The sequence below is a fragment of the Symphalangus syndactylus genome, chromosome 8 (genome assembly GCF_028878055.3).
Source record: "Symphalangus syndactylus isolate Jambi chromosome 8, NHGRI_mSymSyn1-v2.1_pri, whole genome shotgun sequence".
In the NCBI taxonomy this organism is placed as follows: domain Eukaryota; kingdom Metazoa; phylum Chordata; class Mammalia; order Primates; family Hylobatidae; genus Symphalangus; species Symphalangus syndactylus.
This window is the reverse complement of record NC_072430.2, coordinates 112,564,697-112,582,573: the sequence shown is the minus strand read 5'-3', so window position 1 is coordinate 112,582,573 and position 17,877 is coordinate 112,564,697. Positions and strand designations below refer to the sequence as shown.

Genomic DNA, 17,877 nt, shown 5'->3' with positions numbered 1-17,877 from the left:
TGATTCAAGTTGAATGAAGTTTGTTATTATTAATACTGTCAGTAAGAGCGATCACTTAATGAGCGATAATTTTATGCCCGGCTCTGTGCTAAGAAGTGTTCATTCATTATCTTAGTTAATACTCACAACAGTTTAACATAATAGATGATATTATCCTGATTCTACAAATGAGGAAACTGAGGCTTAGAGAAGATGACCTCATCCAAGCCTTTGCAGCTAGTATGTGGCAGGGCTAGGATTCTAAGCCAAGCCTAACTCCAAGACTGCACATAACCACTGTGTTAAACCACTTCTCCAGCCTGAGGAAGGCTAGGACTCATTCCCTCCAGCACAAATAAAACACAGTGTGATCTAGATTTAAAGTCTGGAGGTTGGAGTTCCACTCTCAACTTGCCCACTTTGTGGTATAACCTTGGCCAAGTCATTTTGCTTCCTGGAACCTCTTTCCAAATGTGTTCAGTCAGTTAGAATGCTTTCAGAAGCAAGTAACAAAATACTCAACCAAAGTGGCACAAATAGTAAGGCCAAAATATCACTGTAATTTTTCTTTTATCTGACAGATAACTATTGAGCACTTAGTGAATGCCGAGGACTTTTGCAATAAACACTTCACAGGATACCCAGGGGTAGGTGGTCTTGGGGTCATCCAGGACCTACAGGCTTTCCATCTTTTTGCTTTGTTGTCCTTGGTATATTGGTGATTTCTCTTCTCTCCCCTCACTGGTACAAAGTGGCTACAGCTGCCCCAAGGATCATTTTTTAAAAACATTTTCCTAACTTCCCAAATGTGTTAGGATCATTTTCTTAAATACCAACAGTAAAAGCCAGGAAGAGAGAGGGCAGGGCATCTCTTCTGGGTCTTTTTTCCAGAGGCTCCCAGTTGCACCCGCTCCTTAGCCAGAACTGGGTCACATGTCCACCCCTAAGGCAATCTCTGGCAAAAGAAAATAGGATCACTGTGATTGGATTAAACAAATTATTATTCTTTTTACAGGGCAGGGGAGAGGCATCTTTCCTGAGCATATTGCCCCCATACCTGAACAAAATTAGGGTTCTGTTAATGAAGGCAGCTGATAGGTTTTGCCTTACATGTGGATGTGCTAGTGGGATTTCTAGGATCTCTTCCAGTTCTAATTCTAATTCTATAATTCTGTAGGCTGCATCAAGAAATTGTAATGGAATGCCATTTATGCCTAAAATCCAGCAGCCTAAGTATGGGAGGGTCTTTTATATTTAATTCCTGTAGATTAGAGATATAGAGCCAAAAGCTCACCATGGCAAAGAATAAGCATGGTTTGAAAGGTGATGTTTGGAATTGTTTCCTGGGTCCAAAAGCTCAACAAAGGCTAAGGCTTGCCCTCATCACAGAAGACAGAAAAACTCTGCTTTTAAAAAGTTGGATCTGTGATCTCCTAGTCAGGTTCACACTTGAGAAAAATTGGCCAGGAATGTATTGACTTATGCTCTATCACTGTTGCCCATAGCAAAGAACTGGATGGAAGAGATCCCTAAACTGGTATATCTAGTTAATATGTAGCCAGATATGTTACAGGTCTGTTTCCACTAGAGCTGACGTAGGAAATCTTTTTCCTAGGTTTATGAAGGGAAAATGAATGGAATATCCTCTTTTTACCCAAAAAGAAAATCTCCAAAGTAGCCATAGAAAAGACTAGTTCATTTCTACCAGAACAAATTTGTTAATAAAAATATTTGTGGGATACCATCTGTGTACTCCACTGGCCAATACTGTACGAGGGCCTGTGGAGCATATTAAATATGTGCAAGATGCAGTCCAGCTTTGGTTCCTGTGGTATCGCTCTCTTCATGTTCTTTGCTATGGACATGTGTGGCAGTGTCATGATTAGTGTGCCCTGATATGCCTGTAATGGGGAGAACAAAGACCTAAAATTAGTTCATTTTTTCCCTTTGTTTCTGGCTTAAACATAGTCGAGTACTATAATATGAAACAAATTGATTTGGAAAACTGTGTTTTATTAACCAGGAATGCAAAGAAAAGAGTGATGATTGTGATTCAGAATGCCAGAGGAGTCTTCATTGAGGAAAGGCTATTTCAGCTAAGCTTTGAGGGTTGAGCACAAAGTCAAGGTGGAAAGAACACAGTGTATGTATCAGATGGTCAGGAGGCTAACCTAGAACAGGGGTACATTTTGGAGTAGTGAGCTGAGACTTTGGAGGACCTTCAAAGCCATATGAATAGACTTACTGTGATATATTTGGCAAGAAGCAACCACACATGTCTTGAGACTCAAGATTAAAAGGATATTTAATAAGAAATGTGGAAGTTGGTGGGGTGAAAGGTGGTGATAGGGTAGCAGGGACCCTCCTTTTCAGTGGCCTTATGTGTCCATGTAGAGGGACATCAGCTGGAATAGCACTCTTGGCCTCCGTCCATCCCTTTGCACACTCCACCCATGAGAAGGAGGAGTGGCTTATTGGTAAGTTTAGGAGAGGAACCAGGTAATTCAGCTGCTCTCCTAAGAGCACTAATTCTGGTCCGCTCCCCCAGATCTGCCCCTCCATGCCATCAGCCCTTCACGGGCAGTTTCCCAGGAGGGGAGGCCTCTGGCTATCCAGTGATGCTTGTGACTCAGAGGTAAGTCTCTGAAATCCTGGGGTTCAATTTGCTGCTACGCAACTAAGTTGCATCCTCCGGCTGTCTGATGTTTTGATCCCCATGTATCCGACCACCCTCTGTCTATCTCAATTGGTTCAAAAGTTGGGTGAGGAAAAGGAAGGCTCTTCAGTGGGTCTCCTCAGGCCCCAACAGTACATGGAATGATTGGTAGGTGGAAAGAACTAAGGGATGGAAACCAATCAGAAGGTCTGCCAGGCGTCATGATGTGTGATGAGGACTCAGATTAGTGTGATAGTGGCAATAAAGAGAAAGTGGGACTTGTGAAAAGGAAAAGAAGGGCTGTAATTGGGGATAGATGGAGGATAATAGATGAAGGAAAGGGAAAATCTGAGTGAAGGCCCACCATCTGGAATGCTCTTTACCCCTTCCTGTCGTCTCTGAATATCAATTCTATCCTGTCTTCAAAGTCTACCTCAGATACCACCTCCTTCTCATGACTTTTAAGAAATTCCCAAGCAAAAGCCCTCTCTTTCTTCTCTTGCATGTTAGAAGGCTCTGAGTACTTTATGCTGCATATTGCAGATACTTTGGGGCCCATCTTTTCTCCACTATGGGCTATAAACTCTGTTGACAGGATCTGTGTCTGATTGGTTTGGTATCCCCACAGATTCTAGCAAAGTCCTTTGCTGATACAGTCAACAATATTTATGGAGCTAGCCTCTGGTATTCAGGAAGGAGAGAGATATCAAGGTCCCTGTTCTCAGGAGGAGAGAGTTCTTTGAAGGAAATAAAGCAAGAGGTGTGATAGAGAACGATTGAGGGGCTCTTTAACCTGAGTGTTTAAGGGATGGCTTCACTGAGGACAGCACTTTTGAGGTGAAAAATTGAGAGAGGCAAATAAGGTATTGGAGCTGGGGAGAGAAGCCCCAGACAGAGAACATGACAACTCAGAGGCCTCGGAGCTAGAATGTGCTTGGCTTATTCAAGGAACATAAGAGAGGATTGTGGCTGGAGCAAGAGAAGGGTTATAAGATGATATGAGATGAGGTCAGAGCAATAGCCAGAGGCCAGGTCATGTAGACCAGGAAGAAGAGGCATTGTAAGCATATGGAATCTGAAGGAAGAATACAGGTTCAGCCATAAGGGAGTAGGTCAAGCAAATAATTTTTTAATAGACACGGTAAACCTTAGGATATTGGAAGATGGAGAAAAGGAGATTAGTAGAGAGAGAACTGCAACATATTATAGAGGAACGGATTCTAGAGAAGTAGGAAGGAATTTTTTAACAGAGTAGAGGTGGAAGGGTCTGCTATAGCAAGGAAGCAAACTGTTTCTTCTTTTGATACTAAAAGGCTGAAACAGAAAACATCTGTTGAACACTTACATAGTGTCAGGCATTGTCCTAAGAGCTACTTATTTCTTCCTCACAACAGTACAGTGAGGTACGTACTGCTATGATAGCCCCACTTTAAAGATGAGGAAACTGAGACTCAGGTTAAATAATTTGTCAACGGTCACATAGGCAGTAAGGGCAGAATTGGGTGTTGAACCTAGGCTGGTTGCTCCAGCAACTGTGGCCTTAACCACTGGGCTCTGTGGCACTTCTGCAGGACATGGGTTAGTATGATGTTGAAGTGAAGCCAAGTATCTTATATATACAAGAGCTCCCTACAGTGCACAGAGAAAGAGACCGTGGAATTGGGTGCTTGAGGAAAGTGAAGATGGTATGGAAATACTGTTCTGGGAATTGTGTTTCGGACCCACTGAAATGAATAAAAGAATAGATTATCAGGATTAAAGATGTGATAGAAAGTGAGCAATATGAATTTGTATTTGCTAGGGTTAGCACTTCTATCTCTTGCTCAAGAAAGCTAGACTTAAATAGAGAATATAGATGATGGTGTGATCCAGAACTGGTGATTAAATCGGAGAAGTAAGAGAAAACGAGTTTTAACTACTGACCACAGGATCTTGAGAAGCTAGGAGTCCAGTGAAACAGGGAAGAGGTTGTAAGGGGTAAGGTGGAAGAGTTTTGTGATTGAAGGCCCTCATGAAGATGGAGTGGAAGGCAGATGAGGTGGACTGAGAAAAATGCCTGTGTAAAGAATGAAGGAGGACCAGGTTGGAATTGATAAGAACTTTATTATGAAGCGTTCTAAAAGGTCTAGGATATTACTGTTGTGGAAGACAGAATTTGTCTCTAGAGTCAAAGAGGGTAAGGAACTGTGTTGTCAAGATCCTAAAACCAGAGGGCAAATGCATAACTCATATTATTACCTACCACAGCAACACCCCAGTGTTCTTTCCCACTGAGTCCGCATGTGTCTCAGCATCTTTCTCAGTGCAGAGTTCCAGGAAGTCAATAGCAGTCAATGAAAATTGATTTTTGTCTTTGCTTTAGACAGTGCCACAAGGGGTTGTTACTCGAGACCAAGGGTGGGTGGAGCTGACAGTAGGGCAGTGTATAACAGATGAAGTTTAGTAGTCCCCCTGGAATTAGAGTCAGTGGCTAGAGTGGAATCTTGAAACCTAGAGGTTGTAACTAACCTTGGAGAAGTGCTCAGCCTTAGAGGAGGGAGTGGGGCTGGTAGGTGGTTGAATGGTTCTCGGGAAGTCTGACCACATTCTCTCATGCTCTAGGCTGTCAGTGCAGTGCTGGCAGAACCTGGGCCAGAGCCATTAGGTGTGGTTGAACCAAGTAGCATGCTGTCTGGAAAGCTGGAAATGGGGCCTAAACGGCAAGAGAAAGTAGCAGTTGAATACAGATTATTGGTATTGGCCATAAGTGAAGACAAGCCAAATCAAAGGAGTATCTTTGTTCTGAAGTGATACTTCTTTTCTTTTATCTTGAGCTAATCAATTATATTGATGGAGGGCGAGTGTAGTGGCTCACACCTGTAATTCCAACACTTTGGAAGGCCAAGGCAGTAAGATTGCTTGAGCCCAGGAGTTTGAGACCAGTCTGGGCAACATAGCGAGGCCCTGTCTCTACAAAAAATAAAAAAAATTAGCTGGGCGTGGTTGACACACGCCTGTAGTCCCAGCTACTCAGGAGGCTGAGGTGGAAGGATCCCTTGAGCCTGGGAGGTTGATGCTTTCCATGAGCCATGATCATGTCACTGCACTTCAGCTTGGTCAACAGAGCAAGACCCTGTCTCAAAAAAAAAAAACAAAAAAATTTGTAATGATGGGGAAGTCTATATTCGAGTAATTTACCACAACCAAATTGTAAGGACCTTAAGAACTTCTGTACCTTCATGTCTGCAACAAAGCTTAGTGCCCTGCTTTGCACGTAGTTGGTGCTCCATAAATGTGGGTCAAATTGCTTTGCTTCCTTGTCTTTGAGCCTATATAACAGTTGTAAACCCTGTTTCCTGACTTCCAGATAATATCATTTATCCTTTCAGCTTACTATAGCCTGGATAGCCTGTAGAGAAACTGAAAAGAAAGATGATCCAGTGAAAGAAGTGTCATAGATCTGCTAAACTTTGACAGAGAAGCAGTCTGGGTGAGCCTGTCTAGGACAGAGTGTTATACTGCAGTCTTATGAGTACTCCATCCACTTTCTGCTCTGGCTTCTTTTCACATTTATTAATCTTATTATAATAAGTATTTCATTTAAATTTTCCTAGATAATTTTGATTTGGAATATTGGCACCACATGGCTTTTGAGTTCTTTGAAAACATTAAAATGTTGCACTTTGTCTTTCATTCCAACTATTGCCTGATCTTCAGAATCCTATTCCTGTGGGTTCATTCATTATTCTGACTCAGGCAGCCCAGACTGAAAGGTAAAGTAGGTTACCTAAACATTTCATTTATTGTGATCTGGAACATAGTATTTTTTTTTTTTTTTTGAGGAAAAAAAAAGTCTTGCTCTGTTGCCCAGGCTGGAGTGCAGTGGGCCAATCTCGGCTCACTGCAGGCTCCACCTCCCAGGTTCACGCCATTCTCCTGCCTCAGCCTCCCGAGTAGCTGGTACTACAGGCGCCCACCACCACACCCGGCTAATTTTTTTGGTATTTTTAGTAGAGACGGGGTTTCACCATGTTAGCCAGGGTGGTCTCGATCTCCTGACCTTGTGATCCGCCCACCTTGGCTTCCCAAAGTACTCAGGCATGAGCCACCGCGCCCGGCCAGAACATGGTATTTTTTAAAAAGGCAGAATTTTATAAAGTAACCAAAATGAAAGCACATTAATAGTCAATAATTATATACGCTAACATATGTGAACATACCTAATTACTTTATCTGTATATATTTATTAAAATGTCTAAAGGGTTCATAGCAAACACTATACAGTCTGGGCAGGAGAATTTTGTGGGTGCTAGGGTGCAGAAATGGGAATTTTTTTCCTTTTACATTTCTTACTGATTTGGGGAATAATTTTTATTATAAAATTTAATAAATATTTGATAAGCATGAAATAGTATTTGAAATATAAGGCAAAAATGACTCTGAGTCGTCATAATGGTATAGACATAGAGCCATGAGGGTTCAGAGGAGGACAGTTGTTTTCAACTAGAAGGGATGAAGAAAGGCTTCAGGAATGGATGAGATTTTATCCTAGCCCTCAAGTATGAGGAGAACTTGGACAAGCAGAGACGAAGGAAGATCTAGGTGGGGGACTGTGGAGAAAATGCATGAAGGTCAGGAGGGGGTGAGCCATGGACATGGTGATTTGGTCAGCTGATGGAAAGATGGTGGAGTTAAGAGTGGCAGCACTGTGTGAGGGGTTCCTGAGGAAATTTATGATGGAGGGGTCAGGCTATTATACTCTGAACCCCCTAATTATCTTAACATCCATAGAAGTGGGACAACCACCTGTGATATATTCTTACAAAAACAAAACAGAAACAAAACCAAAAAGCCACCAAGAACCAAAACACAAAAAACCTCACTGAACCTTGAGGTCCAAGTAGCAGTTGACAGAAAACATGGGAAACAGGAACATTGAAGTAATTCTGTGAAGATACACTCAGCCAAATCCAGAATGTGGGAAATTCTACAGGATAAATGAACCAGCTTCTTCAAGAAATACATGGCATGAAAAAAAGGAGGAAGAGAGAACTGTTACAGATTTAAAAAGACTTAAAAGACATGTCAACGAAATCAACATATGAACTCATTCGAACAAACTATCTATATTAAAGAAATGTGCCTGGGCGCAGTGGCTCATGCCTGTAACCCCAGCACTTTGGGAGGCCGAGGTGGGTGGATCACCTGAGGTCAGGAGTTCGAGACCAGCCTGACCAACATGGTGAAACCCTGTCTCTACTAAAAATACAAAAACTAGCCGGGTGTGGTGGCACACGCCTGTAATCCCAGCTACTCGGGAGGCTGAGACAGGAGAATTGCTTGAACCTGGGAGGTGGAGGTTGCAGTGAGCTGAGATCACGCCATTGCACTCAAGCCTGGGTGACAGAGCGAGACTCCGTCTCAAAAAAAAAAGAAATATTTGAGACAACCTGGGAAAATTAGACGCAGACTGGGTATTAGATAAGGAATTATTAATTTTGTTGGGTGTGAAAGAAGTATCGTATATATTTTAAAGATCTTATCTGTTAGACTAGAAATATACCCTGAAATATTTACAGGTGAAATAAAACAAATGTCTGTGATTTGCTTTCAAACATACCAGCAAGAAAAACAAATAAAAAGCAAGAGTTGGAGAAGCGTAGGAGAGATGAAAGAAGAATGGCAGAAAATTGGGATTTTTAAAACTGAACAATGAGTACCTGGCATTCATCTTACTCTTCTACATGCTTTTCAAGTGTGTTTGAAACTTTCTATAATGAAATGTTTAAGGCCAAGCTAAGGAGTATGGACTTTACTTTGTGGCACCCAGAAACCTGTGAAGAGTGTTAGCCTGAGGAGGGATGTGAGAGGGACTGTGAGATACCCAGAGAGTTTAGCCTGGCAACAGTGGGTGAAGAGGCCAGGAAGGAGGAAGACTCAACCTTGATGAAGGCGGCCATGAGGATGGAAACTTTTTTGAGAACAGATAGAGGAAATAGTGGCAAAAGAGGAACTCTTTGGTGTGCTGGCAGTAGAGAAGTGAATCAGGTGCATGACAGCGAAAATTCCCTTCTTCCTCTTCAGTAAGTAGCATTTATTGTCCTGAAACCACTGCACTGGATATTGTAAGGATGAGGAAGAGAAGGAAAAGGGTATCTTCATTGAGGAGGAACAGAACTAAGTCTTTGTATTAGCCACAGTAGAAAGCAATGGAGAAATAGTTCTTTTTTTTTTTTTTCTTTTTCATGAGGAATTTGTCTTGTGGTTTCAGTATGAAATTCATGGGTACAGTGATTTGTTTTGCTCACCTTTCTCTGTTTTCTTTGGGGAAATGGTGATACTGTCAGTGATCCTATCTGGATCATTTGTGATATTAGATAATTTACTCATTTGCAAAATAAGTTATATTACAGTTGACTCTTGAATGACTTGGGTTAGGTGTGCTAATCCCCCATGCCATAAAAAAATCCATGTTTAGGCCGGGTGTGGTGGCTCACGCCTGTAATCCCAGCACTTTGGGAGGCCGAGGCAGGCAGATCACGAGGTCAGGAGATCGAGACCATCCTGGTTAACATGGCAAAACCCCGTCAGTACTAAAAATACAAAAAATTAGCCAGGCGTGGTGGCTGGCGCCTGTAGTCCCAGCTACTCGGGAGGCTGAGGCAGGAGAATGGCGTGAACTCGGGAGGCGGAGCTGGCAGTAAGCCAGGATCATGCCACTGCACTCCAGCCTGGGCGACAGAGCGAGACTCTGTCCCAAAAAAAAAAAAAAAAATACATGTTTAATATTTGACTCCCCAAAAACTTTATTAATAGCCTACTGTTGACCAGAAGCCTTACTGATAACATGAACAGTCAATTAACACACATTTTGTATGTTATATGTATTATATACTGTATTCTTACAATAGAGTAAGCCAGAGAAAAGAAAATATTATTAAGAAAATCAGGCTGGGCGCGGTGGCTCATACCTGTAATCCCAGCACTTTGGGAGGCCGAGGCAGGCAGATCACGAGGTCAGGAGTTCGACACCAGCCTGGCCAACATGGTGAAACCCCGTCTCTACTAAAAATACAAAACTTAGCCGGGCATGGTGGCAGGCACCTCTAATCCCAGCTACTCAGGAGGCTGAGGCAGGAGAATTGCTTGAACCGGGGAGGCGGAGGTTGCAGTGAGCCAAGATCATGCCATTACACTTCAGCCTGCGGGACAAGAGCAAGTCTTCATCTCACAAAAAGAAAGAAAAAAAGAAAGAAAGAAAATCAATGCTGGGCACAGTGGCTCACACCTATGATCCCAGCACTTTGGCAGGCCAAGGTGGGAGGGTTGCTTGAAGCCAGGAGTTTGAGACTAGCCTGGGCAACATAGCAAGACTCTGTCTCTACAAAAAATAAAAAAAGAACCAGGTGTGGTAGGGCATACCTGTAGTCCCAGCCACTCTGGAGACTGATCTTGGAGGATTGCTTGAGCTCAAGAGTTCAAAGCTGCAGTGAGCTATGTTTGTACCACTGCTGTCCAGCCTGGGTGACAGAGTGAGACCCCGTCTTGAGAAAGAAAGAAAAGGAAGGAGAGAGCGAGAGGGGGGGCGGAGTGAGGGGGGAGCGAGGAAGGGAGGGAGGGAGGGAGGAAGGAAGGAAGGAAGGAAGGAAGGAAGGAAGGAAGGAAGGAAGGAAGGAAATAAATCACAAACAGGCTGACAGGTACACCATGGTGGCCATAGCCATCTCCATAAAATAAGTAAATAATCAGAAGGATGAGGAAATATATTTACTATTCATTAAGTGGAATTAGGTTATAAAAGTCTTCATCTTCTTCATCTTCATGCTCAATAGGCTGAGGAGGAAGAGAAGGGGCTGGTCTTCCTATCTCAGGGGTGGCAGAGGTAGAAGAAAATCCAGGTATAAGTAGACCTGCACAGTTCAAACCCATGCTTTTCAAGAGTCAACTGTATTCATCTGTGATGATACTCATTTATGAAGTCAAACACTTTCACTTCATTATTATATGATATTCATTTATCAAATTAGTCATTGTGAGATTTTATTATTTATGAAATTGAATACTTTAAAAGAATATATGTGGGGTTAATTAAATGAGTTGAAATGATATGGCCCAGAGAAACAAAAAGTGAACTATGGTAAATTAATGAAAACTTAGATTTAAATGCATAGCTTCTGATTTATCAGTAGCAAAAATATTAAAAATAAACTTTAGTGTGGGTGCAGTGGCTCACACCCATAATCCAAGCACTTTGGGAGGCCAAAGTGGGAGGACTGTTTGAAGCCAGGAGTTCAAGACCAGCTGGGGCAACATAGTAAGACCCCTTTTCTACAAAGAAATAAAAAAATAAGCCAGGTATCATGACGTGCGCCTGTACTCCCAGCTGCTTAGGAGGCTGAGGCAGGAAAATTGTTTGAACCTGTAGGAGTTCAAGGCTGCAGTGAGCTATGATTGTGCCACTGCACTCCAGTCTTGGTGACAGTGCAAGACCCTGTCTCAAATAAATAAACTTCAGATCCAGTAGAAAGAATTGTTGGAGATTAAAGAGAAATGGTAGTTCTCTAGCCCTTTATGATCAGATATATAACTTTTATATCACACACAATAAATTAATAAGGTATGATATAAACAGATCCTCCAGAGAGGAATGGATACTCCAGAAAATAGCTTCCTGATCACCTTTGCTATTTTTCTTCTTATTTTTCTTTTCTTTTTTTCTTTTTTTTTTGAGGTGGAGTCTCTCTCTATTGCTCAGGCTGGAGTGCAGTGGCACAATCTTGGCTCACTGCAACCTCCGCCTCCTGGGTTCAAGAGATTCTTCTGCCTCAGCCTCCCGAGTAGCTGGGATTACAGGTGCATACCACCACACCTAACTAATTTTTGTATTTTTAGTAGAGATGGGGTTTCTCCATGTCGGACCAGGCTGGTCTCAAACTCCTGACCTCAGGTGAACCGCCCGCCTCAGCCTCCCAAAGTGCTGGGATTACAGGTGTAAGCCACGGTGCCCCGCCGATTCTTATTTTTCAAAAAATTACATGACAAACAGCAGCCTGTAAGAATACACCATTTCTCCAGCCTGGGAAATATGGTGAAACCCTGTCTCTATTAAAAATATACAAAAATTAGCCAGGTGTGGTGGCATGTACCTGTATTCTCAGCTGGCTGGGAGGCTGAGGTGAGAGGATTGCTTGAGCCTGGGAGGTCAAGGCTGCAGTGAGTCATGATAATGCCATTGCACTCCCGTCTGGGTGACAGAGTAAGACCTTGTTTCAAAAAATAAAAGGCCATTTCCTAGGATTCTAGGATTCACAGTTTTTATTTTCTGTTTCAATTTAATGTACCACTTAAAGAGGGCTGAAGCTGAGTTGGGAGAACAGAGATAGGAAATGTTGTTTATTGAGTGGGAAAAAATGTTGGAACCCAGTGCATTTTTTCTTCTTATTCTGCATCTAGAAGGTGAGGGAACCTTGAAGATTCCCTCACAGGTCTTCTCATTCAGTCTACCCAAGCTGGCACCTGCCACCCTAGCTCATATAGTTAGAAAGAAGTGAGGTTTTAGCCAGGCTTGCTGCTGGTTTGGGCCCAATTAAAGTAGAATTCTTAATTCCTGGGAGCTGTTATTAAAAGCTCACAGGGAGATAAGAAGAGGGGAGGAAAATTCCTAGCTAAAAGCAGGAGAGGTGGTTTTTATTTTACTCAGCGGACTCATCTGAGCCTTTGGGTCACAGTAGGGATGGGGATAGAGGGACACATAGTTTTAAGTCTTATTATGGAAAAGATTGAACTATCATCAGTGCTTGATGGAAATGAGATCAGGAGAGGTGGCAGCAGTGTCGCTAACAGCACTGCCTCCCTTATTGCATTATCAGAAGAGAAAGATAACCTGCAAATAGGCATCCATTATCTCTTTCTACAAAGGGATTAGCGTGGGTTGCAAGAAATTAATGGCTTTTGAGTTACCACAGAAATACTAATGAATGTCAGGACCAGAGATGTAAAGCAGGTAAAACTGGCTTTTCTCAGCCTCATTTCTCTCCTTTTCTCTTTTGGTTTGCTATTTTAAGATCTAGACCTGTATTACTCTTTTTTTCTTCAGCCAAAAGCAGAAATCTTTAGCCAAAAGCAGAAATCATACCCTTTGGCAGTATGATTTATCTTTTTTAGGGAATGACTCAATTAGTTTATGACTGTCTCCAATGTGTGTTGGCAAAGAGATTGAGAAACATTTCAGAAATTAAAGTCTCTACCAGGGAGGAGATGATTGACATCCTTCACATGGATGTCATTTTCTTTCTTTCTTTTTTATTTATTTATTTTTTTCTGAGACGGAGTTTCACGCTTGTTACCCAGGCTGGAGTGCAATGGTATGATCTCGGCTCACTGCAACCTCCGCCTCCTGGGTTCAAGTGATTCTCCTGCCTCAGCCTCCCGAGTAGCTGCGATTACAGGCGCATGCCACCACACCCAGCTAATTTTTGTATTTTTAATAGAGATGGGTTTCGCCATGTTGGCCAGGCTGGTCTCGAACTTCTGACCTCAGGTGATCGACCCGCCTCGGCTTCCCAAACTGCTGGGATTACAGGCGTGAGCCACTGCGCCTGGCTGGATGTCATTTTCATGTCTGATAAGAATGTCAGGAAATCTCTCAAGTGATAGTCCCCTTTTATTAAGTACTAAACTAGTATATATTGCAGCTAATCATTGATTACGGATGGCATGACTTGTAAAACAGAGGGGAAGGGAGAAAAGAAGATAGGAGGTGAATTATACCTACCACGTGCTGAGCATTGTGCTAGTACCTTATTTCTAATTCAACAAATACTTATTAAGCACCCACTATGTACAAGGCAATGTTCAATGTGCTGTGGTATAAGAATGAAAAGAGAGATTTTAGTTCCACCTTGCCCGTAGTGGAACTGATTGTCCAGCAGGAAAGGCAGCCTTAAAAAAAATTTAAGACTTATTTATTTGTTCAGACATGTAAATAAGCTATTATAATATAGCCTGAACTAAGAGCCCATGATAGAAGAATAATTTAGTAGTGATACCTGATACTGACTCAGGCATGCATGCATGTGTGTAGGCGAGGTTGGGGGAATCAGGACAGACTCTCTGAAAGAAGGTAAGTGTGCAGTTGCTGATTGAAGCCTTTGGAAGGAGCATTGCAAGCTCAGGGGACAGCATAAGCACAGTCAGGTTCAGAGAGAAAACTGCCATCTAAGCAGAGACCTAAAAAGTGAGCTAGTCGAGTCAAGCTTGGATCTCTGGTTACTAGACAGAAGGCCCATGAACTGGCCCTGAGGGCTGCTGAAGGTATCTGAGAAATGAGAGTTTGTGAGCAGCACATTTTATGCTCTCTCCTATTCATTGACCCTTCCTCGCTTTACCAACCTGAGGAGAGAGAAAAGTATTAGCAGGGAGTTAGGTCCAGTGGCAGAAGGCACGTTCTCTCTTGTGTATTTGGTACTGTTAGGTTGGTGCAAAAGTAATTGCATTTTTTACCATTAAAAGTAATGGTAAAAATCGCAATTACTTTTGCACCAACCTAATAGACTGTTACCTAGAAAACATGGAACCCTGGCAAAGCGTGATTGGTTCCTAGATTCACAAGGCATAGCTAGTCACAGTTGTTCCAGTATTTCTGTTTTCCACACAGACCTCTGCATCTCACATTGATGTTGCACGCTCCATTGATGTTGCACGTTCCATGCCCCATACTTATTCTTGTACACGTGATTCCACCCTAGTTCTAGTTTTTATTTTTGTTTTATTTTTAAGACAGAGTCTCGCTGTGTCACTCAGGCTGGAGTACAGTGGCATGATTACGGCTCACTGCAGCCCCAACCTCCAGGCTGAAGTGATCCTCCTACCTCAGCCTCCTGAGTAGCTAGGGCTACAGGCATGTGCCACCATGCCCAGCTAATTTTTTAATTTTTTATAGAGACGGGCTCTCACTATGTTGCCTAGGTTGGTCTTGAACTCCTGGGCTCAAGCAATCCCTCCCACCTTGGCCTCCCAAAATGCTGGGATTAGAAGTGTGTGCCACCACACCCAGCCTCCTAGTTACAGTTTTTAGACTCAAGATTTCCTCAGCTATTTCTTGCCAGTTAGGTACCATCGTGGGATTCTACTACTTTTATTTTGTTTAATTTGAACCAGAAGACTGTCAGTCCCTGATCTGTGTGGTTTCTTGTGCCTGCCTTCTTATAACTAATTCTAATCAATACTTTGCCTCTCTCTTTTTCTTTTAGAACACAAGCAGACATTCCCAAACATTCTAAAGAAGGGTTACCTGGAGATTAGAAAGGACCATGACAGTTACTGGCAAAGCTGTTATGCAGAACTTTCACCTTACAACTTATACTTCTACAGCCTCGACAGCAGTGGGAATCAAAACCTCTATGCCACGTACCAGCTTTCACACTTCCAGAGCATATCTGTTTTAGGCAACCTGGAGGCCAGGATGGTGGATACTGTTTTGTATGACAACACTCAGCTACAGCTAAAGGCAGAGTCACCATGGGAGGCTTTGGACTGGGGGCAGAAGCTTTGGGAAGTCGTGCATGCTGCTGTGCCTGGTTACATGGGGCGGCAGAACGAGCTGACAGTCTCGCCAGGGCTCGGCCATCATGATGACTATACACAGAATCATTGTTTCCAGAAGAAAACCAGTGGGCTGCTGCCACCGTCCCCTGTCCTGGATAGCTCCAAACAGTACCAAAACATCCTCAAATCAGGGACTCTCTACAGGCTGACTGTCCAAAACAACTGGAAGGCATTTACATTTGTGCTGAGCAGGGCTTACCTTATGGCTTTTCAGCCTGGCAAGCTAGACGAGGATCCACTGTTGAGCTACAACGTGGACGTGTGTCTGGCTGTCCAGATGGACAACCTGGACGGCTGCGACTCTTGCTTTCAAGTCATTTTCCCCCAGGATGTCCTTCGCCTCCGAGCTGAGACCCGACAGAGGGCTCAGGAATGGATGGAGGCTCTGAAGATAGCTGCCAATGTGGCGAGGAGTTCAGAGCAAAACCTGCAAGTCACACTGAGGAACAAACCCAAGGATCAAATGGGTGGGCATGAACTCAGGAAGAACAAACGCCAATCTGTGACTACCAGCTTCCTGAGCATTTTGACGACTTTGTCTTTGGAACGAGGACTCACTGCTCAGAGTTTCAAATGTGCAGGTATGAAGCAGATTTTCAGCCTATAGCTCATTAAAGAACAATCCTGAACCCCACAATTAGAATTCACTTTAAAAATCCCCTTAATAGGCTAGTCACAGCTACATCCTGTTTATAAAAGGCATCTCTCCTTGAGAAGCTTACTGTATTAAAACATCCTATATTAAATTACTATATTAAAACATAAGGACGACCATCTTTATCCCATGCTGTTGAAGTAAATAGAAGCAGCTATGATATATCCCGTTGAATCAAAATGATTTGGCTAAAGCCTAACCAGACTAGAATTTAGGCTTCCCTGAATCGGCTGTGATTCCATTCCCTCTGCTTTCTTGAATAAAGGTCACTGTGAACATGGATGTCACAAATTGTCTCATAAGAAACATTCAGGCCGGGCGCGGTGGCTCACGCTTGTAATCCCAGCACTTTGGGAGGCCGAGGCGGGCGGATCACGAGGTCAGGAGATCGAGACCACGGTGAAACTCCGTCTCTACTAAAAATACAAAAAATTAGCCGGGCCTGGTGGCAGGCGCCTGTAGTCCCAGCTACTCGGAGAGGCTGAGGCAGGAGAATGGCGTGAACCCGGGAGGCGGAGCTTGCAGTGAGCCGAGATTGCGCCACTGTACTCCAGCCTGGGCGACAGAGCAAGACTCTGTCTCCAAAAAAAAAAAAAAAGAAAAAAAGAAACATTCAAGTCTAAAGCTGACTACTAAAACTCCTTAGGCAAAGAAAAGGGCCACAGTCAGTAACTGTCATTGATCTTGACCTTGTCAAATCCTCTTAAGGTGAAATCTAGAAAATCAGTCTTGACAGAAAATATGGGGGTGGCTAAAAGCAGAATAAATGATGATTCAGCAGATGACCACTGAGTCACTATGGGCTTATGCCCATCATGGGGAAGCCCGGGCCTTCTGGAACTGCTATGTAAGGATGAGATGCAAAGTGGAGTTTGAGGTCAACAATCTTATTTTGTAAAAGCTTGTTACTGCATCTTTCCTCTACTCCCCATTCTTTCCACCTTTCCTAAAACAGTAAAATTACCAAAAAAACAAAATTATGCCAGGTACAGTGGCTCACACCTGAAATCCCAGCACTTCGGGAGGCCAAGGCAGGTGGATTACTTGAGGTCAGGAGTTCAAGACCAGCCTGGCCAACATAGTGAAACCCCATCTCTACTAAAAGTGCAAAAATTCGTCAGGCTTGGTGGTGGGTGCTTGTAATCCCAGCTACTCAGGAGGCTGAGGCAGGAGAATCGCTTGAACCCAGGAGGCAGAGGTTGCAGTGAGTCAAGACTGAGATTGCACCACTGTACCCCAGCCTGGGCAACAGAGCGACACTCCATCTCAAAAAAAAAAAAAAAAAAGGTTTTAAAACCTCACTGAACCCGATCTAGATATCTATTATAAACTAAATAAAATTATTTTCCTTTCATTAAACCCCACAGTTTGTGACATTAAATTTACCATAAGAATGGCTTTAAATGGAAACCTGACTTGAAAGGTTTTAATTCAAGTCTATTAGATTTAAGATGTTGTTTAAAAATGATCAAGAAGCTCACCACCAGCCAAAACCACATTTAAAAATTTGTCCTTGCTCCTGCATTGAAAAAAGCCAAATAAAGGTGGCCATTGAAAACCCATGTTTTGAACGTAGGTTAGTTATGATGCTAGTCTTTTCTATGGAAAATAAATTACCCAAAGTGAGGACTGAGTGAATCATCCTTGCTTTGACTCAAGGGCCTCAGTGATTGTGGACCAGAAACTTGCAGAGTGGGATCGGAGAGACCAGAAACACTGAGCCAGTTAAGAAGCTCTACTAGACTGGGCTCACACCTGTAATCTCAGCACTTTGGGAGGCCGAGGCGGGCGGATCACCTGAGGTTGGGAGTTCGAGACCAGCCTGGCCAATATGGTGAAACCCCGTCTCTACTAAAAATACAAAATTAGCCGGATGTGGTGGTGGGCGCCTGTAATCCCAGCTACTCGGGAGGCTGAGCAGGAGAATCGCTTGAACCCGGGAGGCGGAGGTTTCAGTGAGCTGAGATTGCACCACTGCACTCCAGCCTGGGTGACAGAGCGA

At 43.2% G+C, this 17,877-nt stretch overlaps 1 protein-coding gene across 7 annotated transcripts in view; it reads left to right on the top strand.

The window, feature by feature from the left end:
* The window catches only part of PLEKHM3 (pleckstrin homology domain containing M3), a 223,753-nt gene that overhangs the window by 49,264 nt on the left and 156,612 nt on the right, over positions 1-17,877 (top strand). For all 7 annotated transcript variants that reach the window (XM_063645025.1, XM_055290390.2, XM_055290391.2 and 4 more), the window contains exon 3: positions 14,866-15,801. In XM_063645025.1, coding sequence (XP_063501095.1) covers positions 14,866-15,801 — 936 coding nt within the window. The remainder of the gene's footprint in view (positions 1-14,865; positions 15,802-17,877) is intronic.